This window comes from Lutra lutra, chromosome 7 (genome assembly GCF_902655055.1).
Source record: "Lutra lutra chromosome 7, mLutLut1.2, whole genome shotgun sequence".
Lineage (NCBI taxonomy): Eukaryota > Metazoa > Chordata > Mammalia > Carnivora > Mustelidae > Lutra > Lutra lutra.
In genome coordinates this window covers 19,068,627-19,096,286 of record NC_062284.1, presented here as the reverse complement: position 1 = coordinate 19,096,286, position 27,660 = coordinate 19,068,627, and the positions used below count along the sequence as shown (strand labels likewise).

Genomic DNA, 27,660 nt, shown 5'->3' with positions numbered 1-27,660 from the left:
GCAAGCGGTTCATTTGCACAAGATTTACCCCTTAGGGAGGTGCCGCTCCTGAGCTGGCCTTTCCAGAAACAAGTGCTGGCAAGCGGCCTCAGCATTGCTGCTTACTCCAAGCCCTTCTTTCTGTGCAGGAGCAGGATGGGTGCCTCCCTCTGGGCTACCTGCTCAGCACACCCAGGCATTAGTGCTCCTCCCTCTGCAAGAGGGGGCTTGGTCTTGGTTCCAGCAGCATCTCTCCAGGGCGGAGGGAGGGAGGGGAAAAAAAAAAAAAAAAAGAGGGAGAATGAGCTTTCAACCAGTCTGCCTTTCAAAGCAGGGATATGTCCAGCGATGACATGTTCAGGTCAGTCTGCTGGTGTCTGTTGGGGACCTCAGCCAAGAAGGCAACATCATTTGGGCAAGGTTTCCTACGGACTCCAGCATTCTGGGGCCCAGCAGAAAAGCAAGCCTGAGAACTGCCTGTCAGTGTCGTTGGGGCCCAGGGCATGAGCGATCCCAAAGCACATGTCTTTCCCTCCCTGGTTGTCGGGTCAGGGTGGCTGCCAACCTCAGTGCCAAGAATAATGCAGCAAATACAAAGACAGGCTGGCCAGAGAGAGCAGTGCTGTTCTCTTTTCTTTACACTGCTGCTGAGATGCTGTTTCGGGGGCAAAGGGTGCTTCCTTTGTGGTTCATTTCAATATCCTTCAAATCTCTGCAACTCCTTTAATTGCTTAAACCAATGAACCAACTAGTGCAGGCTCTGGAATAGTACTGTAAAATCTCAGTTAAGACAAGGGTTTATTAAGTAACTGAGTCTCCCGAGTATGCTAGCTCAAGCAATCATCACCCCCTGTCCGATTGAACCCGATTTATGGCGTTCGTTTTAAAGCTATTCTTCAAAAACCAGGTAGCAGATTAGTCATTCCCATTCCTCTTCAGTTCCTGGGCCAAGGGAAGGGTGTGTCTGCTCCCAGGATCACTCTCCTCCAGGGGACAGCAAGGAGTGGAAAGGAGTGCGCACATCCTGATTCACAGCTGCATTGTGTTTACAAATGGCTTTTCATTCATTCGTGCGTTCAGCACACCTTTATTGAACTTTGCTAAGTGCTGGATGTGGGCACCCTGGGACCTTGCCCCTCAGTGGGAAGCAGGCGTGGGCCCAGGGGTAGGAGGGTGGGCTCCACAAGGAGCTCCGTGTCTAGGGTGGGCTAGCAAGTGCTTCGCAGACCACCCCAATTGGCCATCTAGGGCCTGTGAGGCCTGGGCCAGGGAGCCGGGGACAGTGGAGCCAGAGCAAAGATCCCACCTTGTGGAACATCTTCTGGAGAAGTATGGCTGCATTTTAGAAGGTGCCCATCTAGAATGCTCAAAATTTTAAGTCTGGACATTTCTGAACACAGGAAGTTTCAGTCCTCTGGGAAACGTGTCACTTTCAGTCCCCGGGGAAACCATGTGCCTCAGTCCCCTGCAGCTGGTCTGGATCTGTGGGATCCTCCTGCCTCTGCTCCTTCCAAATCTCTGATGTATTAGTCCATTCAGGCTGCTGTACCCAAGTGCTGGTGACTAGGTAGCTCTCGATAGGATAAATTCATTTCTCACCGTTCTGGAGGGTGGTGAGTCTGAGATCAGGGTGCCAGTGTGCGCAGGTTCCCAGGAGGGCAGTCTTCCTCATCACAGGTGGTCACCTTCGCCTTGTCTCCTTGCATGGCTGAAGCTCAGCCAGCTCACTTTCTGGGGTCACTTTAGTAAGACACTGACCCCATTCATGAGGGTTTCACCCTCCTTCCTGAGGCCCCACCACCTAACGCCATCCCACTGGAGGCAGGTTTCAACATGTGAAGTGGGGTGGAAGAGGGAAGGGGGAGCTGCGTTAAGCATCTGCCTTCAGCTCGGGTCATGATTCCAGGGTCTGGGATCAAGTCCCACATCAGACTCTGCTCAGTGGGGAATCTGCTTCTCCTTCTCACTCTCTGCTCTCCCTTTCTCTCTCCCTCTCAAATAAATAAAATCTTAACAAAATAAGTAGATAAAATCTTTAAATATATATATGAATTTGGGGGAATACAAGCCTTCAGTCTGTAATGATACCTGGTCTTGGTGCTGTACCTTCTCTCCTATAAGATGAGGATGAATAAGCTTGGCTAAGGATTTGTGTAGAAGGAAACAACCCAGGCCAGGTAGCTTAGGATCGCCCCCCCCCCGCCCGCCACCCTGCCCTCCTTACCTCAGAGCCCACACTGGTGGTCTCACCTAGGGCACAAGGCAAAGCACACTCAGGCCAGGCCTCCTGCCCAGGTGGTCATCCTGCGTAGCCCCCTGGGGCACAGGAAAGCCCCCAGGACCTCCTTGTGACCTGGGGCTTGTGACCCCGATGCACGTGACGCTGTGGGTCCTGCCCTGCTCAGTGACTTTGGCTTTGAGCGGCACCAAGAGTGTCTTTGAGTGGTCCTTCTCTCGTTCATTCAGCATCCGCTTACTTATACTGCATATGGACCGCACGCCAGTTCCGCTGGGCAGGTGCAGGTGGAAGCATGCTTCTTTGTTCTTCTTCTCTGCACCCCACTTATCCCTGAGGGCTCAGCTCCGTGCCCTGCACGGAGAGCTTCCCCAGGGTTGTGGTTTGTCCCTGTCCCAGACGCACTCTTCCTTCACAACCACCTGAAGAGCTCCAGCACCTACCTCCCACACTCTTCCCCCATGAGGGGAGCTGTGAGTCATTGACTCGAAATGGAAAATATCATCAGGCATGCTTTCCAATCCTCTTTCTGTAATCAACACCATGTATCTTAGCCCATGGCTCTGATAGGCTTCAGTTTCACGAAGTTGGTATTCACAGAGGCATAAATAGACTGTCTCAGACAATTGATGGCACGTTTAAAACTTCTATGTGATTTCTCTTGAATGCAGAGAATTCACTTTTTTCTGTGATTGAAATTTCTCCGCCCCTCCCCCACCACCAGTCTTGCCTTTGATTCCAAAAGAGCAGCAACCCACATGGGCCAGGTTTTTCTTGGTTCCACCAGGATTTCCAGATTCCCCCTGATCTAGGGGAGCCGTGAAATGTATCAAAGAGGGGAAAGGGATGATAATGCTTCTGTATTGCCCATCAGGTACTAGTGTCATTTGATCTCATGGCTAAAAGTCAGTATAAAATCAGAGCAACTTATAGTCCTAGATGATGATAAGGAATTAAGGTTGATGAAAAAGAAAGTTCTTATCACTAGTGATACATATGATAGTATTTACCAGTGAAGTATTAGGGCGATCTAGGATTTGCTTTAATTTTTTTAAAAGATTTTATTTATTTATTTGAGAGTGAGAGTAAGAAAGAAAGAGAAAAGGAGCAGAGGGCGAGGGAGAAGCAGACTTCCCACTGAACAGAGAGCCCCATGCGGGACTCCATCCCAGGACACCGAAGGCAGATGCTTAACCGACTGAGTCACCCAGGCATCCCTAGGATTTGCTTTAAAATACTTCAGGGAAGTGACACCTGGCTAGCTCAGTCAGTAGAACATGTGACTCTTGATCTCAGGGTCAAGCCCCACACTGGGGGTGGGGGGAAAGTTAGAGCTTACCTAAACAAAAAATTTTTAAATAAAAAATAAATACTTCCGGGGATGTGGGGTGGGAGGAGTGAGGAGGAGATAGACGGAGAAAAACGGGCAGAACACTGGTAATGGTTGGCACTGTGTGATGGGGACATGGGAAATCACTGTATTGTTTTCTCCATTTGGTCTTTATTTGAAAATTTCCATCATGAAACTGGGGGAAAAATACACCTTGGGGGAACATTTCTTCCCCAGAGGTCAAGCATGAAAGACTGTCCTAGAGATTCAGCTTGCAGTTAAATAAGATAACAAGGATAAAGTTGCCTGGGAGCAAATACACCTTAATTCCCCCATATGGGTGTGAGGATCAGAGGTTCAGTACGCCATGGGAGAGTTAGCTTCTTTGGACTAGATTTGGATTTTCTTTATCCTGAAATCCATCTAGGAATAAGGCAGGGCATCAAACTGTGTGTGTGTGTACAGGGATTGGAGCGGGTATCGTGTGTATATGTATGTGTACATGTGGATGGGTATGTATGTATGCATGAATGTATGTATCATGTGTGTGGGGTGTGGGTGGGTGCTTATATATGTATGAGCGTGTATGTGTGTATATTTGCTTGTTTTTTTTTTTTTGTCGTTGTTTATTTTTTATTTATTTGACAGAGATCACAAGTAAGCAGAGAGGCAGACAGAGAGAGAGGGGGAAGCAGGCTCCCCGCTGAGCAGAGAGCCTGGTGCTGGGCTCAATTCCAGGACCCTAGGATCATGACTTGAGCAGAAGGCAGAGGCTTAACCCCCTGAGCCACCCAGGCACCCCTGTATTTGCATGTTTTTAAAGAACCCGCAATTTAAAGAATACTGCAGAGGTTCGACTCTGGAGCCAACCTGTTCCTCAGGTCCATTTCTGCCACTTGCCAGCCATGGCCCCAGACAGGTCATTGCCATTCTCTGAATCCCGGTCCCTGTTCTGCATAAGGCTGTTGGAAGGGTTAAATTTAGAAGTCTGGGCCAAGTGCTGGATATTTTATTCTTAACATGACTCCTCGTGGCAATCTTATTGTGAGCATTTTGATCCTCATTTTGTGGGAGAGGAAGCTAGTGCCAAGCTACACCAGTGACCTTGACCGAGCTCAGGCAGCCGCAAGGGCAGAGCCTGGACTCGGTGACCACGGGCAGCCTTTAGTTGATGTTTCTCTTTTTAGCCCTGTGGCCAGTGGTTTTCCTCTATCTGGGCGTTAGGATATTTTCAGTTGGTTTTTTATTTTAAGTATCCTGATTATAAGATAGAGATCAAATCAAATATTGGAATCTAACAGGTACCTTGTACCAGGAGCATCTGCTGTGTGCTATGGTCATGACTTCTAGAAAGTGTTTCTCCTGAGAGGCTGCTTCACCTGGACTGAGAGTCGAGTGAGCATGGGTGCGGGCACAGCCCTTTATTTATTTATTTTTTGACCCACCAGAGCACTTGAAACACAATAGACACTTAGAATAGATGGTTATTGATTTTTAAAGGGTTTTCCTCTGACTGTCTTTCAGACTTCAATATCATTGAGATAGTCGTTTTTCACAAGTCTACCATTTATTATTTTTAAAGATTTTATTTAGTTACTTGAGATAGAATAAGAGCAAGAGAATGAGAGAGTGAGGGAGAGAGAGAGCAGAGATGGAGAGGGAGAAGCTAACTGCCCACTGAGCAGAGAGCCCAACACGGGGCTCAATCCCAGGACCCTGAGATCATGACCTGAGCCAAAGGCAGCTGCTTCACCTACTGAGCCACCCAAGTGCCCCACAAGTCTACCATTTAAAGATAATCTCAATCAATATCACCATGAAATTAAGGGGGTGGGAGGAACTTAACTGAATGACTATAAAACTCATCTGGAAGAATGAGCACAGAGAATAACAAGAGAACTTCCCCCAAATTAGATGCAAGTATTCAAACATACAGTTGACCCTGGAACATCACAGGGGTTTGGGCTACCAAGCTATGGTGCAGTCCGAAATCCACATGTAGCTTCTGACTCGCAGAGCACCCATGTGCCTCAGTCGGTTAAGCATTTGACTCTTGGTTTCAGCTCAGGTCATGGTCTCAGGGTCCTGGGATCGAGCCCTGAGCCCCGTGTCAGACAGGGAGTCTGCTTTTCCCACTCTGCCTGCCTCTCTGCCTACTTGTGATCTCTGTCTGTGTCAAATAAATAAATAAACTCTTAAAAATAAAATAAAATAATGAAAACGTTATGACCCTAGCGCTGGTATAGACAGAAAAGTCAGGGAGAACAGATAAGAGAGTCCACAATTAGACCCATTGAGAAACACTAAGTATAACATTTCAAATTGGTGGCAAAAAGAATGAGGGGCTGAATAAAAGCTCCCACAATCGGCTAACCATTTGGAGAGGAGAGCATGATTTCAGTATATTTATACACATAAAATTAGAAACTTCTGCTTGACCAAAAAAAAAAAAAAAACCCTAAAATTAAAATCAGGAAAATATTTATAAAATATTTTGGTTGAACTTGAGTCATCCACAGATGGTCTCTTTCACTTCACTCAAGCCTGACAGTTGCTAACTTTTTCTGTAAAGGGCCAGATAGTAAATAATTGTAGGTTTTCTGGTCTCTGTGACAAGTGCTCAGCTCTGCCATTATAATACGAAAACCAGGGGGCACCTGGGTGGCTCAGTCATTAAGTGTCTGCCTTTGGCCCTGATTTCCCAGGGTCTTGGGATCAAGTCTCGCATTGGGCTCCCTGCTCAGCAGGAAGCCTGCTTCTCCCTCTCCCACTCCCCCTGCTTGTGTTCCCTCTCTCGCTGTGTCTCTCTCTGTCAAATAAAGAAAATCTTTTAAAAAAATAATAATAATATGAAAACCACCAAAGGAAATATGTAAATGAACGCATGTGCTATGTTTCAGCATCATTGTACGAAATCAGCTGGTGGGTCCATGGCCATAGCTTCCTGCTGTGTGCTCTAGCCTATTTAGAAATTGCAGGTGAATGGATTGCTCTGTTACCTTGTAATTAAGAGGTGCGTTTATTTGGGTGTTGTTTGGGGCCCTTTACCGACATTGCCCTATGTGCGTGGTAACAATGAGCACTCCGGGGGGGCAAATATGTATCTATGTAAGTGTGTGGGTATGTGTATATGCATGTGTGTGTGCAGTGGTATAAATTTTGCTGATACAGAGTATGCGTAGCACGCAGTTCGCAAATAATAACAAAATACACTCTTCACATTGTAAATTACACCTAGCCCATTGACGCCGAGAGAATGCATTCATTGATTTTTGCCAAGCACTTGTATCTATAGCCAGTCCATGGTTGCAGTTGATGAACAGCTGTCTTTGGGCATAAACATAAGTTGGAACATGTTTGTCAGTGACGTGGGAGACCTCACTGCTGAACTGGATGATAGTTTTCAAACACTGGAAGAATATTGCCTCAATTTTTTAAAGCCGTCGCCAAGGTAATGGCTGGCTACAGATAAAATGCACTTTTAAGTTTAATCTGCATTATGCATATTTCCTCCTTCATCACTTTCTTAAGTCTAGAAGATCAACAGTAGATCAAGCCCTGTTTGTAGCGTTTATTGTGTAAACACTCCCACCAGGGCTGATTTCAAGCCACCAGTGCTACGTCAGAGATACACAATAGCCAAGTGTAGATAGTATTTCTACTGTATGAATGGAATAAATGTAGGTAAACCACAAAGCATGGATAATGACAGAATTCAGTAAAATGATTAGGAAGTGATGATTTTGGAGTATCTGTTACCTTTGTTTTCGATATAATTTGTTAAGTATAAGTTTATATCATTTAATTTTTAATAAAGGCTGTATTTATCCATCAGTTCACGAAGTTCCTGAAAATGTTAACAGTCAATACATCAAGCAAACTGGTTCTAGCACACCACTGCTTATTGGGAATCATATAGGGAATGGACTATCTTTTGGGATGGGTATCCTTTAAGTGAGATGTATTCCATGTGTGACCAAGGCTCAGGCCTTATAATGTTCTCTGTCCCCTAATCCCAATCTCCTTGTTCTCCCAACGGAGCCAACCCATCTCTGAGTAGAGCCTTGGTCCCTCCCTCAGGACTAGACATCACAATCAGGGGTTCTCATTTCATTGGTTTATTTCTTCTCAAGACCCACTCAGAAGGGTAAAGGTCTAACTGCCATTGGTTTAACTCCTTATTTAACAGATAAGGAGTTGCAGTCAGGAAACAGTTATCGTTTGAATTCTCAATATGCTAAAAAGTCTCTTTTCCAAGACAGGGAGTTAAAAAACAATATTTAGTATTAAAAAAAAAATTGCAATGCAGAGGCGGACACCTTCTTTATCTCTAGCATCTCAATAGTTAGATGATAGCAAAGCTTTATACTATCATAGCCTTTATATATGAAGAGTGCTTACAAATCACTAAGAAATATGCAGAGCACCCCAGTAGAAAAATGAGGAAAGAGCCTAAAAAGACAGTTCATAAAGAAAAAATATAAATAACCGGTGAACAAAAGATTTTCAGTCTCTGTAATATTCGAAGAAAACATAAATTAGAACATGGGAGGGTAAATATCGCAGTAGCAAGCCAAAAAGCAGAAGTTCCAGCGACTGCAAAACAAATGTCCGTGGTATTCTGCATTTGGGATCACAGTGTGATTTGGTGAAAAGAACGTGAATGTTGAAGTAATATGGCCTTGGGCCTGATACTGGATCCACCAGCTACTGGTAGGGGGGAATCTTGTGAGTAATAATAATTCTCTCATAGCATGTTGTGAGCACCTGATGGTGAACTTTTCTAGCCCAACCTGGCATACAGAGGGTTGTCATGGAAACTCAGCTTCCCCTCCCCACCCCCATCGGCTTGCCATAGGCATAGGTTCTAACCACAGACTTTAGGAAGTGGTCCATTTGCCCCCCCTGGGGAAGTTCCAGCCCAGAGGTCACTGGCAGAGACCAGTCTCAGTGCCTTTGAGGAAAATGAAACTGGCTCTGCTTTTCTGGAGAACCCAGGAATCTGGAAACAGCAGAATCCTGGGCTGCTGTGCTGAGGGCAAGTGGGATCACCATCCAGTCAAAGGCCTGAATGGAAAACTCTTTTCAAGCCTTGAACTCAGCAGGTACATTCCTATTCTTTCTTCTTCTTAAGCAATGTTTTTTTTTTCCCCCCAACAAAAGAAACCAAAGCTTGCTAACCAACAGCTTGCTTTTGAAGCTGCTGTGAGGAGATCTTACACCACAAACTGACTGGCTTTTCAGTGGCCTTTGTGCGAGTTCCCTGGGGCCAGAGCCATTTAAGAAATTCTCACACATCTTGGCTTTCTTTGGAGCCCAGCCCAGTTACACCCAACTTCACCTGCTGGCTTCTGTGAATCCCATCTTTGCTTCTGTCCTTAGCACAAACATGAAAGTTGAAGCCAGGGTGAGATCAAAGAAGTTCAGTGCTTTTGCCAAAACCTGCAGAGTATGCTATAGGGGCGCAGACATGAAGGTCAAGCCCAAACCCACAGTCCAGTTGACTTGCCCGTGACCTGGTGGGTGACAGGAGGAAGACCAGGCTGCGATGTAAACAGAGGTCAGGGCACAGGATTCAGGTGTTGGGACCTGTGTGGGGTCAGCCCAGAGGAGGGTGTCTGGCAGCTGTAGTCCAAGTTCCAACAAGGACACTTGCTGGCTTGATCACACAACTTCTCTCCACCTCCATTACTGCACATGTGTGATGGGAATTACAGTACTTGGGAATATTATAGAATTAGTACTTCTTGAGCTTGGATGATATTCAAATGTAGGAATATTTTATATGAGAAAAATACTTTCAGAGGATTTTTTTTAAAGATTTTGATCAGGGACGCCCGGGTGGCTCCGTCAGTTAAGCATCTGCCTCGACTCAGGTCATGATCCCAGGGTCCTGGGATCGAGTCCCGCATCCGGCTCCTTTCTCAGCAGGGAGCCTGCTTCTCCCTCTGCCTGCTGCTCCCCCTGCTTGTGCACGTGCTCTCTCTTTCTCTGACAAATAAATAAATAAAATCTTTATTTAAAAAAAAAAAAAAGGTTTTGATCGGTGTCCGGCCATAGTGCCTGAAATATTAAAAGCACCAACACATATTTCTCGGTGGCAAGCCATCTTGGAACCTATCTGTGTGTCTCGGGTGCCCAGTTCTGCGAGTCTCCCTTTTACTGTTATCTAGTATCTTACAAAGGTTCTGTGCTCCCTTGAATGGGAGGACAGTGTAGGGGAAAGGTTCTTTTCAAATATTGCTCATGCTTGTTCATGCTTTCTACCTCCAAGCACGTGAAATGATTGCATTTTGCTCCGTAAACGTCACACTTGACCTGTTATGTACTTCTCCAGAATGGCTCAGCCTCTCTGCCCTTGGGCCTCACCTCTTGCCCAGTAGAGAGGTCTGGCTCCCAGCTTATCCCCTCAGTGCCCCCAGGTGAAGGCTGGCCCGGGGCACAGTTGTTCCCACAGGTGGAAGCTTCAGTGGCCCTAGGGAGTCAGGTCCTTCCCAGTAGGACCTGGGGATGCTGTGGCTTTTCCTTCTACTTCCGGAGGAGGCTTGGCGTCTGGGATCCCCAGCATCCAGCTGCCTGGAGGGGGGCAGGGGACACACCGGAAGCACACAGGAGGTTTGCCCAGTGAGAGCCGGGAGATAAGTTCCTGCCCTTCCCCCACAGTCCCCCAAAGCTCTTTGGAAGATGTCCCCTGGCCAAGCGCCCTGATGTTTGGTTGTGAAGCTGGGTCAGCTTGGTGTCTGTTCCCCAACCCCCTAACTCACCTTCCCCCTTTCTCCTCACTCCTGTTGCCCCGGGTCACACCTCCCAATAAAGCCTCAGCCCTTGGCCTGTAGGCTTGGCCCTGGACTCCCATTTTCTAGGGAGCCTGGGCACACACTCAGGTTGCCGACAGAATGAGAGTTTTAATAACCTGTAGGAAATATTGGGGAGAAAGAGACGATCAAAAGCATCATGTTTCGAACTGGTACAGTGCGACTCCGCTGTCAGCAGACAGAGTTTGCCTTTGGGGATTCAATGCTAAGGCTCTTTGTCTCTTCCCTGGTCCACAGTCAAGGAGGATTTGAGTGACTGAATGTGTGTGCATCCATGAACCTTGTTTAAATCAAGAGCTCATATAATTTTAATCAACTCTGTTTTTGGCTGTGCACACTCAGTAAAACATTTAATAATCGGTTAAAAGTGGAAGAAATTAGTCTCTCTTGTGTGACTGTTCTTCTCCTTTTTTTTTTCTTTTAATCATAAAAAGCTCCCTGGTTTTCTGATTTCCTTTCAGATAGTTAGCTGTTGCATGCATTTCTTTTTTTCCTAAGAGCAAAGCTTTTCTCATTTTATTGTTATTTTACAGACTTCTCTTTAATTGACATCTGTTTTGAGCTCATCTCCGTTTGCAGGATGAGTTGAAATTTGGCAATCTGTGATCAGCGGCTCAGTCTATCTTGTACTGGCGGCTAGAAAGGAAGTCAGATTGAATCATGAGCCTCCTGTGTTGGCTTTCAGGTTTGTCACTGAACTCTCTCATTTCTGGAAAGTGCCATTGGAGAGTACCACTCCTGCTTCTCTTGAAATAGAAGCCGAGAGCTCAGTAAAGTTTCCAAATGGTCAGTGCACGCACGGCTATCCAAAAGTCTCACTTCTAACCCTCCCTCCTTTTAAAAAATATTTTATTTTTTACTTGACAGAGAGAGATCACAAGTAGGCAGAGAGGCAGGCAGAGAGAGAGCAGAGCCCCGACGCAGGGCTCAATTCCAGGACCCTAAGATCATGCCTTGAGCTGAAGGCAGAGGCTTAACTCACTGAGCCACACAGGTGCCCCAGACTTCTAACCCCTTTTGCTTTGATATTCAAGTATTCTTGAATACTTGAATATTCAAGTATTTAATATTCAAGTATTAATTCAAGGATTCAGGTATTTCAGTAGGTCTTTTCACCTCCCTTCTCCTTGTCCAAGGGACCACAAAGAGTTCCAGTTCCAGTTCCAGTTCCCCTGGTCTCTTAGTTCAAGAAAAAAAGAAGGGTGGATTCCCACTTAGCTGGTGAGGGTCCTACCCCACACTGCAGTGCATGGTTGTGAATCCTGGCATTCTCGACTTGGTTCTGTGTCCCCCGATGGTGAATGTAACAAAAAGAGAAGGTTTTTCTTTACTAGTTGCAGATAAAATTCTAAATGCAGTTGAAAATGAAAAGTAAAATGATGTGGAGAAGAGAAGAGCTCTCCTGAAACCCCTTTCTGAGGTTCCTTCAGAAGGTGTTAGCAGTTAGGTACAAAGATGGACCTCGAGGTTCATGCTAACCGCGCTGGTCAGCGTTCTGGCAAACAGATCCACCATCAGATGTTTAAGTGCATTAAATTTTTGAACATTTGACTTTATTTTTTTTTTTTCAGAAACATGTCATGTTCAAAAATATATCTGTAATTCTATTTGGTCTTTTTTTTTCCTGACATTTTACAGAGTTCTAACCATACTGCCTTCATAACTTTGTATTTCTTTTTATTACTTGTGTATCAAGCACTTTTTAATGTTATTATATATCCTTTATAAGCAGCATTTTATATTTTTTTTTATAAAACTTCACTGGAATGCCATAATGTATTTAAGCCGTACATCTATTGTTGGACATGTAGTCTGTTTTCCTTTCCTTTTTTTTTTTTTTTTTTTTTTTTTTGCTATTATAAATAGCTTTGTGCAGAAAGCTTTCTCCTAAATTTAAAATTATTTCCTGGGGATCAGTCACCAGAAGTAAATCACTGGGACAGATAAGAGATGGAAACATATATCTACTTTTGATGCATATCACTGATTTGCTTTTCAAAATAATTGAACCAGTTTACAATCTCACCAGGCATACTCACTGGCCAGCTCGAGAGAAAACCAAGGATATCTTTCCTTAATTTGCATTGTGATAATTACTAATGAGGATGAGTACCTTTTCCAAACATTTGTGGAAAAATATGTTTTTCTTTGGAAAATTGCCATTTCTGTTTTTGTCCCAAGAGGTCTCAGTCCTGTCTTTAGTAGGTTGAGAAGTACTCCAGGTAAAAATACAGTGTAATAACGCAGGGTGTGTCATAGTTCCTATAAATATTTTTTCTGGTATGCTAGTTGACCTTTAATTTTTTTATAGATAATCTGAAAGTTTTCCTCCAGAGTTTTGATAATTTTTTTTCATTCCTAGTTTTTTAGGATTTGATTTTCTCCATAATGTTTGATTTTTTTTCTTTAGTGTAAGATAAATATGTTTTCTAAACCATTAACAGATTATCCCAAATCAAAGACAGAATTGAAATATTAAAAGATGTTCTAGAATCCTGCCTCAGACCATAGGAAGACCAAGGGTCTTGCCTGCCCACGAAAGAGAATTTTAAATGCTGATTGAAATGTTGACAGATCAATGGAGTGATGATAGTGACTTGTGTCTTGGGGTATTTGCTGGATCTGGGGAGCCCACCCAGAGAGTTTTATAGCACCTGCATAAAGCTGGGACCTCAGAGGCACAGAAAGTTAAGGGAAAAAAAAAAGAGAAGAAGAAAAAGAAACTAGCGACAGAACACACAAAACAAGTCCAACTCAGTAGTTATACTCAAGGTAGATAGTACATTGGCTTCACTTGAGAAGACAAAAATTGTCATAGTAGACTTTTTAAAAACGTATTTGCTGATGTATCAGGTGTGTTTCTCCCGGCCACCGGCCCCATTCTCCATTCTTCTCCCCTCCATCCCGTTGTAGGAGGCCGGCCTAATCACAGACTCTTTGCCTGTGGCTTACTGTTTAGTTCAGCCAAGGGGAAACGCCACAAGAGAATGGAGGGAGGAAGGAAATATTTATTTTTGGGGTTTTGTTTTGTTTTGTTTCCCTCTATCTGCCCCCAGTAGCCAGCGTCCTTCAGGGTCACAGCCCTGCCCTCCATTCGCCAGGAGAACATAGTACACATAAGGGCTTAACATACCTTCTGTTGCTAGCCCCAATGAACCCCACTCCCCAAAGTTGCCAATTTGTTGTGCTCCGCTCACACCTCTGTAAACAGCCTCTTTATCAAAGCGCTCTTGGATTATCCCAGTTTAATTATGCTGTCTGCGTCCTGCTGGGACTGACCCCTAGAACTCTAAGGAATGCTATCTGAAACAGAAAGCGCGCACGCGCGCGCACACACACACACACCCCAGGAACGTTAAAAACTAAAGCAGATGGGGAGAGACATACCAAACAGATACGAATCCAAAGAAAGCTGGTGTAGTTTTACGAGCATCAGACAAGCAGAAATGTCAGGACAACAGGCTCATCCATAGAACGGAAGAGTATTACTACACCTTGATAGAAGATTTGGTTCAATTCTGACATGGCCTCACAATATAGAAAGCGGAAAACTGTTAAAACTACAAAGAGAGGGGCACCTGGGTGGCTCAGAAGGTTAAGCCTCTGCCTTCGGCTCAGGTCATGATCTTAGGGTCCTGAGATTGAGCCCCCCCCCCCCCCCCCCGCCCGCCCCTGCAGCTCAGGTCATGATCTTAGGGTCCTGAGATTGAGCCCCCCCCCCCCGCCCGCCCCCGCATCGGGCTCTCTGCTCAGCAGGGAGCCTGCTTCCCCCTCTCTCTCTGCCTGCCTCTCTGCCTACTTGTGATCTCTGTCAAATAAATAAATAAAATCTTAAAAAAATCTACAAAGAGAAAAAACCAAACTCACACACAAGGTAGGAGATTTACTATCCCCCAAATATATTTGATGTTGCAACTGACAAGTCAAGTCTACAGGGCCTGTTGGAGCACTGTACCCACCAACCGAAGAGTACAATTTCTTTTCGAGCGTTAAATGGGATATTTATGAAAATCGGCCACACAGTGGGCTCTTTGGCAAGCTTCAGCCTATGGGAACATATAAACGCTGTCCTCAGATGTTACACTTAAGTTAAAAATCAAAATAAAAAGATAGCTAGGAAAAGCCCATACACTGGGAAATTGAAAACCGTTTCTAAATAACTCATGTGTCCAAGGAAAAAGACTATAATTTAAATGAGAAAATATGTAAAACTACATGATGATAAAAATAGCACATGTGCAAACAAGTGGAATGCCAGCGTGGAGTAATGGAGACAGAGAAATTTGATGTGGTTTTGGGAATATAGGTGAGGTTTGGTGGGGTGAGGTCCAGAGCCAACGACCAAGCAAGAATTCTTGAGATGTCTTTGATGCAAAATAGTGGTTTTATGAAGGCACAAGGGACACGATCCTGGGCAGAAGGAGCTGCCGCCAGGGCAGGGATGGAGGGGGTCGGGGGAGGGGGAATTGAGGGGTAGTTGATTCTATACTTGGGAGTTGGGGGAGATGAGGGAAAGGGAGGTTTCAAAAGGATTTTCATATGTTAAAGAAGACTGGCAGGATACCTAGAGCCCTTGCCATTGTCACATTCAGGTTGTTTTTTCCCTCTAACAAGGTATTAACATTAAGATAGTTGGGAATTTCCTGGAAGATATGTCACACGTGTCCACCACCCCCCAACCCAGGAGTGGAGGGTAGGGGGAGGTTGCATGGTGTGGGGTTGTGCTTTGTCCTCAGCCAGCCTTTTGTTCCCTCATCAATTTATGACCCTAACTGCATGTATTAGGAAGGAGGAAAGCCTGGAAATTAATGTGCTAAGCATCCAACTTAAGATGGTAGAGAAAGACCAATAGCATCAATGCAAAGAAAGCAGAAAGAAGGAAATGTTGTTAAGAGCGGAAATTAATAAAATAGAAAGCAAAGATATGGAAGAGAGAATCAAGAAAACCATAAATTGGTTCTTTGAAGAAACGAATAAAATTGATAAACCTCTAGGAAGACCAGTCAAGGCAAAAAACTAAGAATATATCATTATAGGAATGAAAACGAAGAATGTTATGATAAATCCTATATACATTAAAGTTACTGGGAGAAGGCACGATAAACAACTTTGTGACCAAAACAGAGAGGAAGAAAGAAAAAAATTTGAAGGGAAATAGGCAATTCCAAGAAAAAAAAAATTACAACTTGGTAAAATTGACACACACAAAAATAAAGATTAAAATTATCCTCAGAAATTGTTTCTATAATTTAAAAGGAAACTCAAGGCTGGATAGATGAATTGGCAAATTCCACTAAACATTCAAATGGAAGAAATAACATCAATATTCCATAAACTCTTCCACACAGTAGAAAAAAGGGAAACAGTGCCCAGGAGTTGAATGAAGCCTGTGTATCCTTTATGCCAAATCCTAACAGCACATTATGGAGAATTTTCAGCCAGTCTCAGTCAAGAACCTATGAAAATTCCAAGTTCAATGTTAAGCAAAATCTGACAATATTTAAAAGGCTTCTCTTTGGAGAACCTGGGTGGCTCAATCAGTTTAGTGTCTGACTCTTGGTTTCAGCTCAGGTTGTGATCTCGGGGTCATGAGATCGAGCCCTCTGTTGGACTCTGTGCAGATCATGAAGTCAGCCTAAGATTCTGTCTCCCTCTCTCTCCCTTCCAACCCTTAAAAAAAAAAAAGTTTCTTGTTTCCTGCCCTTTTTTTGGAAGAGGGGGATTAAATAATTTTGAATAGTATATTTTACTTCCTTTATTGAACTTTTAGCCATATTCATGTGGTTACTCTAAGGATTACAATATGTATCCTTAATACATTACAGTTTACTTAGAGTTATCATCACACGGCTTCACACTTCACAAATATAAGAGCCTAAGGACAGTGTCTTTCTGTCCCCCACAACTCCCGACTTTGTGCTATGATTGTGTCATATATTTTACTTCTGTATATATTACCAACTCCATTTTATAGTGATATTTTTGCTTTAAGCAGTCTTTGTCTTTTAAAGAAAGTAAGAGAAGGAAACCCACTCTTTTTTGTGTATCTGCATATTTCCATTTCTGGTGCTTTTTATTCTTTTCTGCAGATCCAGTTTTTTATCTGGTATCATTTTCCTTCTGCCTGAAGAATATCCTTTTTCATTTCTTATCATGTTGTCATGCTGGCTATGAGTTGGCCCAGGCAAGGTTTATTTCAGAATGTCTTTATTTCAACCAGTTTGATTTGTTTGTTTTTAAAAATGTATTTGTTCATTTGTTGACTCTTTGAGTTTGACTCTGTTTTGAGGCAATCCTTGTGAGGTTTCCAAGACTCCACCCAACCTCAAATGGTATTTTCACTGGATATGGAATTCTGGGTTAGCAGTGTTTTTTTCGTGTTTGTTTGTTTGTTTTTAAGATTGTATTTATTTATATATTTGGGAGGGAGAGAGACTGGGTGAGGGGGAGAGAGAAAGGAGAAAGGGACTCTCAAGCAGACTCCATGCTGAGTGCGGAACCCTACCCAAGGGACTCAGTCTCATGACCCTGAGACCATGATCTGAGCTGAAATCAAGAGTGAGACAAGCTCAACCCAGGCACTCCAGCGTTGGCAGTATTTTTTAAATGTCAGATTTCTGGAGTCCTGGGTGGCTCCAGTTGGTTAAGTGTCTGCCTTTGGCTCAGGTCATGATCCCAGAGTCCCAGGATCGAACCCCACATCTGGCTCCTTGCTCAGTGGGGAGTCTGCTTCTCCATCTCCCTGTGCCCCTCCCCCCACTCATGTTCTCTTCACTCTCGCTCCCTCTCCCTCTCTCAAAATAATAAATAAAATCTTTGAAAATATATATCCGATTTTGGACAACTGGGTGGCTCAATTGATTAAGCGACTGCCTTCAGCTCAGGTCATGATCCCAGAGTCCCGGGATCGAGTTCTGCATCGGGCTCCCAGCTCCACGGGAAGTCTGCTTCTCCCTCTGACCTTCTTCCCTCTCATGCTCTCTCTCTCTTTCTCTCTCTCTCTCTGTATACACACACACACATACACACACATGATTTTAGCACTGTAAAGATAATATATTTTCCTCTGACCTCCATTGTTCTGGTGGGAAGTGTTTACGTTTACTATGTAAGCCATGTTTACCTCTGAGCCGCCTTACATATTATGATAACATTTCTTTTCTCATATTGTACAAGCTAGCAAGTTTGCCATATACAAAATGAATGAACAAAAAAAAGTGTACATTTCCATATTCCAGCACACAGAGCTTCCAATCAGCTTTTGAGTACCTTACTACTGAATATGAAAAGATCCCCACGAGGACCACCAGACATTTGAGGAAATTATCCAGCGTTAGAGAAGAAACTTGGAGGGGAAAGAATAAGTCAGGCGGCGAAAGAAAACTTTAGAAAAACTATAATTGGTCGTATAAAATAGGAAAATTCAGTTATTCCTCCCCGAGTAGGGAAAACTCCAGGTATTCCCTACAGTGTTTTCCTCCTGTGTATCTCCTTTACTATTCATACAGAACATTTCGCCTCTAATACTTCTAGTCGCCAAGTGTGTGGTTTTGACCCACAACAAGCAATTCTTGGTCACACCCATTGGGGGTCCTACAATTTAACTCAATTCTGCCACCATCTACCCAGAGATAGCATCCAATCCCACAGCTTAAGGGCTCAGTCCCACGAGACTGCCCACCACACCTACACACTCACATCCCCTTCAGATGCCAGTATCAAGTTCAGGTTATCACCATTGCTTTTGACCCACCAGTCATAGATCTTTGTTCTAAAGAATTTCTCTTGGGAGTCAGTCACAAATCTCAGGGAAGTACTTACTTACACTCAACCAGTTTATTAAAGGAAATGATAAAGGGTACAGATACATAGATGAAGAGATACATAGGGAGGGTGAGGACTGGGGATGCCTGAGAGCAGGAGCTCCCATCCCTGCACATTTGGGGTGCATCCCCCTCCAGTGTGGATTTGTTTGCCCACCCACAAGCTCCCCAAACCACATACTATTAGGATTTTAAGGAGGCTTTCTCATGTAGGCATGATCAATTACTGACTTTATTTTTAGCCCCTCTCTAGAGAAGTGAGGGACAGGGCTAAAAATTCCATGCTTCTAATCATAGCTTGGTCTTTTTGATGACCAGAAGCCCAACCAGAGTCATCTCCATAGAACAAACAATGCTTAGGAATGTACAAGGTTTTAGGAGTCCTGAGTCAGGGACAGGGTCAAAGACAAATATTATAACAAGAGATGCTCCTACTGTCCTTCTCAATTAGGAAATGATAGGGTCTCAGGAGCTCTGTGCCAAGATCTGGGGCACAGACCAATATATAAATTCTGTTATCTCATAGGTGTCCTCAGGAAGGATAAGAGGAAATATCTCATCTATAAAACAAGAACAGGTTTCTGCATTTTGAGAAAAGAGCATTGGGAGAACCAGATCAGTGCCCTGAAGATTACAAACATGAGGCAAAAATTAGAAAGTCAACAGATAGTTTAGAAGACCTGAGGAAATCTCTTACAACATGAAATTGGAGTGGATTGGGGGAGAAGACACTAAATACTGAGTAAGAAATGGTGTTAAAGAGTGTTGGGGATATGGGAGGGGATGTGACCATGTCCTAGGGAGGCTGTCATTGGATAGTGTCTAATATTGAGAAACTAGGACATAGCATATGAACATTTATTTAATCAAGCTCAAAGTGTGAAAAGGTGACATAAAGGATTTCTGTCTTGGCCTCAACTGTGTAGCATTACTTGACTTGGCAAACTGTTAATTCATGACTTTGAAAAGGGTAAAAAATGTTAAAAAAAAAATGTGGTATTTGAGCATTTCCTATCTCACCTCATTGGTGCCATTAAGGAAGATGCTATTTTGTGCATTACCGTGCAGGACAACGATTTTTCTTCACCAAATGTAGATTTGTTTCTACCTTTCACCTAAATGAATGCTGGAGCTTGGATTCTTAGGTCCTTTTCCTGGTGCTGAAAATATCCTCTTTAATGGTTTTTATGACTACAAGATCGTAGGGAAGATTCTCCCATCTCCCTTGTCTTACTTTGGGCTCTGAGGGTGAGCACACACAGGTTGGGGGGTCCCCACACATGTGTTCACTCTTCCTTGTCCTTTCCAGGTCATTTCCTATATTCCCTTTATTTTCCTCCTAGTTGTCATAATGTGGACCTAAAGTGAATTTTTAATTATGTGTTAAATTTATTGAGTAAATGTTGGGGTTTCTCTCCATGTGTGTATAATACACACATATGTGTGTGGATATATACATATATACACACAGTATTTTATATAATAGCTTTATTGAAATATAGTGAAATATAATCCACATACCATAAAATCCCCCTTTAAAGTGTTTTTGTATATTTTTATAAACAGAGGGAGGTGAGCCTTTTTTATTCCTTCCACCAAACCTCTTCATTAAACTTCGTAAACTTTCTAAGTCAGGTTCCCTGGCTCTTACAAGGAAAAAAAACCTTTTACTGGGGGGCGGGGGGGGGGACTGAAAAGTATTTTTTGATTTTTTTTTTCTTTAGACCTCTCTTTCTTTACTATGTTTTCACTAAAGAATTGCTCCCTGCATGTTTTCAGTGTTAGGGGTGGGAGGGAAGATTAATAAATTCTTTATTGTTCATAACTTCTTATGGCCAAAGAAAACTCAAGAGTTGAGAAGTATTAGCTCAGAGTCCTGAGCCTCACAAAACCTTGTTCCCACTTCTACCCTCTTTTGTCTCCAGCTGTAAATTCCCCTCTGGAGGATTTCTAATGAGGATTTCTAACACTTGATTCAAAACTCCGGGCAGAGAAAAGCTTTGTGATGGCTGGTGCTTTCCTATTGGCAACTTAGACCCTAGGCTCCCTTAATGCTGGTTCTTCCTTTGAATAATGGGAATAATCCTGTTTGTTCATTACCAATTCAATTCTTTGAGGGGAAACGCTGCACTGAAGATAGTGAATGATGATAAAGCCATTTATTGGCATTAACCAGGATTACCGTCCACCTCTCCCACAATTATTGTTGCCCGGGCCTTTGCTGGTGACATCTGGAGACAGAGTCCTGGCAGTGCCCGCCCCAAGTGGTTAAGCAGGTGGATTTGTCATTCTTTCTTCTACAGTCTCAAGAATCTGATGGAAAAAGAAAAACCAAAGAATTTGGATTTGGCTGTCTTTGAAGACGCCCCCTCCTGGAAATTAAGGAATTTAGTGGTACTGGTTGGGTGTTTGTCAGGGTAAACTTGAACAGGCATGTTGAGTGTCTTGAATAGTAAATAATAGGTTCTGGTTAAATGCTTTGACCAAAGCAGGCCGACATTTTTAAATCCTCCTGCCTCAGAAGGCAGTTCTGTTGAGGGCTCTCCTTCTACTTTTCTGTGGTTTTCTGTACCCAGGTGAGTCATCTCCCCAAAGGAAAGCAGACTCTGGGGATGGTGAGCATGGAGGGAACCGGCACTGGGACTTGGTCACCCATGGGGACTTCTTTTTATCTCCCTGGGTCCCTCTTCATGTGACCAAGGTTATGGCACTCTTTGTAATTGCAACCTGGAAACAACCTAAATGCCCATCAGCTGGGGACCCTCAAGTAAATGACTCAGCATCTCTCTGATTCAGTGATGGGAAGGTCACCAAGATGCATTGTGAATGGAAAAAGCAAGGTGTGGAAGGTTCTATCAGGTGTGTTAAAAAGGGGGACAGAGGGCGCCTGGGTGGCTCAGTGGGTTAAGCCGCTGCCTTCGGCTCAGGTCATGATCTCAGGGTCCTGGGATCGAGTCCCGCATCGGGTTCTCTGCTCGGCAGAGATCCTGCTTCCCTCTCTCTCTCTCTCTGCCTGCCTCTCCATCTACTTGTGATCTCTCTCTGTCAAATAAATAAATAAAAAATCTTAAAAAAAAAAAAAAAAGGGGGGGGGGACAGAGCAGAACATATGCTCGTATTTGCTTGGCTCAGTTGGTTAAGTGTCTGCCTTTGGCCTAAGTCATGATCCCAGAGTCCTGGGATTGAGTCCAGCATGGGTGGGAGGATGGGGGGATTCCTTGCGCAGCAGGAAGCCTGCTTCTCCCTCTGCCTGCCACTCCCCCTGCCTTGTGTGCATTCCACCGCCCTCTCTGACAAATAAATAAATAAAATATTTAAAGAAAAAAAAAAGAAGAATGGGGTGCCTGGGTCACTCAGTCATTAAGAGTCTGCCTTCAGCTCAGGTCATGATCCCAGGGTCCGGGGATCGAGCCCCGCCTCAGGCTGCCTTTTCCCTGCTCGGCGGGAAGCCTGCTTCTCCCTCTCCCACTCCCCCTGCTTGTTCCCTATCTCGATGTGTCTCTCTCTGTCAAATAAATAAAGAAAATCTTCAAAAAAAAAAAAGAGTAAAATGCTTCTGGAAGGATAGATACAAAAGAAATGAGTAACTGGGTCACCTGTGGTATGAGAGTCAGTGGCCCGGAGATGGGGCTAGAGGCAGGCTCTGCTGTATTCCCTTTCATACATTTGGAGTTTGAGCTATTTGTATGTATTACTTATTCAGGAACATAAACCAAAAGCCCTGGGTACCACAGTTTTTTAAAATGTTTTTTTCTTTGACTATACAACCACTTTTTTTTTTTTTCATTAAACTAAATTTCTTCTTAAATTATATACGCTGAAGCTCTTAAAAAAAAAAAAAATCAATAGTCCCCAAGGGAATACAATAAAAAATGAAGTCTCTTTTCTGTTCCTGAACCCTAGCCTCCCCAACAAGGCAGTGTCTACTGCAGGTTTCTTGAAATTCTTTGTCTTATCCTTTCAGTTTATTGAGATATGACTGATACCCAGCAGGGTCCAAGTGGATTCACATACAGAATAAGGACATCACTTACCTATACTGCACAATAGCTATGATGAAGTTTTAGAATATAGGTGAGGTTCAGTGGGATGGAGTCCGTTGCCAATGACAGAGAAGGAATTCTTGAGACATCTTTGGTGCAAAATAGTGGTTTATTAAAGCACAGGGACAGGACCCATAGGCAGAGACAGCTGCTACCCCGGGGTTGTGAGGGGTGGCAGGTTCTGTACGATAGGGTTCGGGGAGGTAAGGAAAACGGGAGGTTTCAATAGAACTTTCCTAAAGAGACCTATAAGATACCGGATGCCTTGAGACCTTGTCATTGTCAAGATTTTTCCCTCTAGCAAGGTATTAACATTAAGATAGTTGGGAGATTCCTAAAGAATGTCACATATGGGGGTGCCTGGGAGGCTCAGTGGGTTAAAGCCTCTCCTTTGGCTCAGGTCATGATCCCAGGGTCCTGGGATCGAGCCCCGAATCAGGTTCTCTGCTCAGCAGGGAACCTGCTTCCTCCTCTCTCTCTCTCTCTCTCTGCCTGCCTCTCTGCCTACTTATGATCTCTGTCTGTCAAATAAATAAATAAAATCTTAAAAAAAAAAAAAAGAATGTCACATATGTCCCACCCAGGACTGGGGACTGGGGAGGTTGCCGGGTGTCAGCCTTTTGCTTTGTCCTCAGCCAGCCTCTGTTCCCTCATCAGTTACACACTTAGAGAAACAATAAGTATAGTTAATATCCATCATCTTATATAGACATGCACGCACACACCAAAAAAAAAAAAAAATTTTTTTTTCCCCCTTGTGATGAGAACTTTTAGGGTCTACTGTCTTGGTTTCTTGGAATTCCTTCCACTCTCCCTCCCTGTGCTGGGTGGGTGCTAATCCTGAGCTCAGAGTGGCCTCTCTTGTTTGTCCTACCAAAGCTATATCTGAAAATGCAAATCTAATTTTAGTGGCAACACCCCTTGGTGGGTGTTTCTGGAGCCACGCTAGAGGGTGGAAACAGATCTTGACTCCAATGACAGCTTACAGAGCCTTGCTCCCTATTGTGTGGTTCTCACACCTCCCCACCTTCATCAGTTCCTTGCCCTGCCGTTAACGTGCCTGGCTCCTGTGTGGTTTGGAAATCTGGCTCCAGTCTGGTCTCCAGAGGTTGAGAACAGATGATAATTCACAACCAGGGACTGTGTTTGCACCCACACCCACGCCAAGTACTTCTCGTGGCCTGTGGCCTGTGGCCTGTGATAGGAACGCGTTAGGGAAAGGGCCAGGGAGCGTCTAGAAGAACCGGGCCCTTTGGAAGTCGGTGTCCTAGGAAGTAGCTTAGGAATGTGTTTGCAGATTAAAGGACCTGCCTCCTCCAGCCCTGGCCAGGCCGGGAAAGGCCCACACGGATGCAGGGGCTAACTTGGGACGGCTTGAGGGCTGCAGGCTTCGGGGGCCTGGGACCTTGGTTGGCTAAGGTGTGGCTGTGTGACACATGGTATAACCCAATCAGCATCACACACCACTTAGAACAGCATGGGTGGGGGGTGGCCTGGTACGCACAGGCCCCTTCTGCCTCTGGCCTCCACTTGCACCTTGGACAGGATGGATCACAGCCCACAGGCTTCTGGAGTATGTGGGCAAGCAGGAGCCACCTGTTCTAGGATTTCAGGAGAGTAAGATATTCCTGGAATTCAAACAAAAGATCCAAGTTATACCAGCCGAGCTGCCCATGTTGCAAAGATAGCATATAGGGGCACCTGGGTGGCTCAGTGGGTTAAGCCTCTGCCTTTGGCTCAGGTCATGATCTCAGGGTCCTGGGATCAAGCCCCGTATCGGGCTTTCTGCTCAGCAGGGGGCCTGCTTCCCCCCCCCCCCCCACTGCCTACCTCTCCGCCTACTTGTGATCTCTGTCAAACAAATAAATAAAATCTTAAAAAAAAAAAAAAGATAGCATATAGCCAGATATCTAAGGACAGATGGCCCGCCATTCAGAGCCAAGAAGGGAAGTGATAGGAGCAGAAGTGACAATAGAAACACAAGTCAACAGCAAAGAATCAGTGCTCATTTCTCTCACCTAAAGAGAGAAATCTCTCTGATGGCCAAGAGCCCCAGAGATAGAAAATAAAGAGGAAGGACTGAGATTTGTCTCTGTCTGACGCAGACATGGAGCTGGCAAAGCCACTGTCCCCAGCTTGGGTCCCAGTGGCCGGTCATGAGGGTTTCCTGGAGGGGCTCCACAGCTGGATGGCTGTGTTGGGCTGGAGCCATGGTGGGTCCATGCTGATCACAGTGGACCACAGCCCCTCATTTGCACAGGAGGGACAGCAGTGATCTCCACATGGTCTCACTGCTCTGACTGTTCAGGTACACAAGAGTGAAGCTGGGAAGGTCAGACTTCCGGCCTGCACCTGGGCTGGCCCCCCACACCCATCTAACTTGGCTTCTGACCTGCTTTTTAACATCCCAGATTTCACCTGCAGACTGCAGTCAAGGTTTCTCACTTCTTTTTACCCCTGGGAAGACCTCACAGCACGGACCATCATTCCCAAGTGGAGGTGGATGGCGGGGTGGGGTCCCTGTTGCCCCTGCCCCGTCTCCCTACCCCGCCCCATACATGTTCCGTGTACCCTGTCCTTCCCATGCCTCTCACCTCCCCCCACATAGTCTGGCATCTGTGCCATTCATCCTGCCATTTTTGAGGATGTCCTCCCTACACTCGGCCTCTTCGGACCTTTGGGTTTGCACTACCATGTCACCGCATCCCCCTTCCCTGCCCACCTAGCCGGGCTACAGAGGAAGGAATCCAAGACCAATCTTCCCACGGTCCGTGGTGAGGGCTCCTAATAGCAGGACTCTTTGGTGTAACCCAGCTGTCCTATTTGGAAGCAGATGGGGCAAGGCTCGGGGCCAGGCCCCAGATCTGCTCTCTGGGGATGGGGGGGAGACCAGTCAAGGGAGGTACAGTGAGACCTGGGGACAGGGAACACGGCCTGGGTAGTCATGGTGCATCCCTGATCCTCGGGTGACTAGGAAGGAAGACAGTGGGTGCAGAACCCTATAGTGGGAGCCTCATGCCTCGCACTTGGGCCAGGCCCCTCAACAGCTCTCTGGGGGAAGTTTCAGGCTGGCCAGTGACTCTGGGCTTGGTGCCTTTCAGGGAAATTGAAGGAGTGGAGCCTCATCTTGTACGGCACCGCTGAGCACCCATACAACACCTTCAGCTCCCATCAGTCACGCTCTCGGATGCTGGAGCTCTCGGCCCCCGTGTTGGAACCCCCCAAGGCTGCTCTGTCTCCACCCCAGACCGAGGTTCCTGAGGACGAAGAGGACTACACAGGTAATGAACTTGTAGCCAGAGGAGATGGCCAGGCCAGCCTCTGACTTTTGGTTTTCCACCATGGCTCTTAAAGTGTGGGACCGTTCCTGGCAAAAGGTGGGGATTGTGACGGTGGGTCTTCTTTCTTTCCTGGAAGTTGTAATAATGATGGTAATTTGCACTCACACAGCTCCTTCCACCCACGGCTCTCCTAATATTGTACAGACCAGTAAGTATGCTTCAAACCAGTAAGTATTCTCCAACCTTCTCAGGCCGGGAAACAGAAGGTTCTATCTGCCCAACCAGAACTGGGACTTGCCCCCTGGCTAATGGGCCTCCTCCTGAGACCCCATCTCATCCTCAAAATCTCTTGTCTCATGTCTCAGCCTCCTGACCCTCTCAAGTCCATCCACTTTCTGTCCCTATAGCCAGAAGGTGGGAAGGATGCAGGTCTTACTAGACCCAGGAGGGTTAGGTTGAATGAACATAGCCAGAAAAGGTCTTGACTCCCCTTGAGGGCTGGGATGATGGCCCAGGAGAAGGTCTCAGGACCTTATGTCAGTAGATACTGATGTCACCAAGAAGGGGTTAAGCATCTCACAGGAAATAGAGATGCCTTGCGTGAATCCCCCTTCTCCAGCCATACCATTGTCAGCATAAGGCCCCTTGGCTCTGGACCTCCAGCCCCCCTGCACAGAGACAGCAGCCTGGAGAATGGCTTCAGACTTTTGGAGCCACTGGGCTGGGCACAGTTGTGATTAGCATGTCAGTTTCCTTTCCCTCTGAACCATCCCACGGTGATTTGTGAGAAACCAAGTATTTCTGGTTGGGCATCTTTCCCTTAGCTAAATATTCCAGCTGCTTGATAAATGATGGGCAATATCTAAGGATATTGATGTTTTGAGTTATCTAATAGCTTCTGAAAAAAGAAAAGTAACAAAACAGAGAATTCCACTGATACATATCAAGCATAAATTATGGTTGATTCAGTTGGTTGAATGGTTGATTCTGCTGTTCCTTTAAGATGGAGCATTGAATTATGTATGGACTAACCTGCTGTTTCCCCCTGTGATTTATAAGTGGTGGCAAGAATCAGTAATTATTAATAAAGGTCTGATTTTTTTTTTCTTAAAATCTGCTACTGACTCTAATCTTACACTATCCTGGAATCTCACAAAATAGGGTGCCCTGCGCGGCAAGTGACTTAGTGTTCCCCAAGCCCGGCCTGGATGGATAGAGGGGGAATCTCCGTGGGAATAGGATGTGTTCCAGACTCTCAGGGAAGGTCCCTACAGTCTTGGGGCAAGTGAGACAGGCAGGCCAGTCACAGCAGGAAGAGCCAGAGACAGGAAAGGAGCAAGAGAGGGGTGAGATCAGGAGGATGCTGTGGTGTGGAGGTCGGTGAGAGAGAAGAGGAGGAGGGGGAGAAGAAGGGGGGGGGAGGGAGCAGCCATGTTAGATACTGCGGTCAAGGGCTTGTGCAATGGGGCTGCCCATCCATGGCTCTTGTGGAAGAAGCTGAGTCACTGATAGGCCCCAGTGCAGAAGCTCAGAGAAAGAGGGTGATTTTGAAGTGGCCCCATGATTATGATGAGCTTTCTGCAGTTTTAGCGGAGATAAGGTGGGTTGAAGCAGGAGTTTGCAGGGGTGCTCACCTGGGGGAGAAGGTTCTCAAGGATTCGGAGAACTGGCCGCAGGCAGAGGTGCATGGGGATGAGGAGCACACCCTGGTGGTAGCCACTACCACCCGCATCCCCCCACCGAGGGCCCATGCATTGGGAAGGGGTAGGGAGGTCCGACGGAGCAGTGGTCCCAGGCGATGGCAACAGGGGGTCCTGGACAGCCCTGCACTGGGGGGCAGAGATGGGGGGCCAGTGCTCCCAGGGACAAGAGATGAAGGGCAGGAGGTGAGCAAGGGGCAGAGACAGAGTCCAGGCTCCCCGACTCCTGTGACGGGTGCTTGGTGCCTGGTCAGAGCTGGCAGGAGAACCACCCTGGCAAAGGCCGGCCCCGATGCTGAGCCGATGGCCGTGGTCATATTTTCAGTCAACATTGTTCCTGGGAACGGGGATGGAGGATGTGGCCATAGTGATTTCCCCGGGGCAATGGCAAGTGGAAATCCACAGTAGTGGTGGAGTCTGGGATTCCTGAAGTCAATGAAGGTATGGAAATCC

The 27,660-nt window shown here is 45.5% G+C and overlaps 1 protein-coding gene across 2 annotated transcripts in view; it reads left to right on the top strand.

Annotated features, from left to right (window-relative positions):
• PCSK6 (proprotein convertase subtilisin/kexin type 6) overlaps positions 1 to 27,660 on the top strand; it is a 182,365-nt gene that overhangs the window by 131,219 nt on the left and 23,486 nt on the right. Inside the window, exons 14-15 of one of the 2 annotated variants that reach the window (XM_047736488.1) lie at positions 25,328 to 25,507; positions 25,677 to 25,715. In XM_047736488.1, the coding sequence (XP_047592444.1) occupies positions 25,328 to 25,507; positions 25,677 to 25,715 (219 nt within the window). The remainder of the gene's footprint in view (positions 1 to 25,327; positions 25,508 to 25,676; positions 25,716 to 27,660) is intronic. The other variant, XM_047736489.1, reaches the window with a different exon arrangement.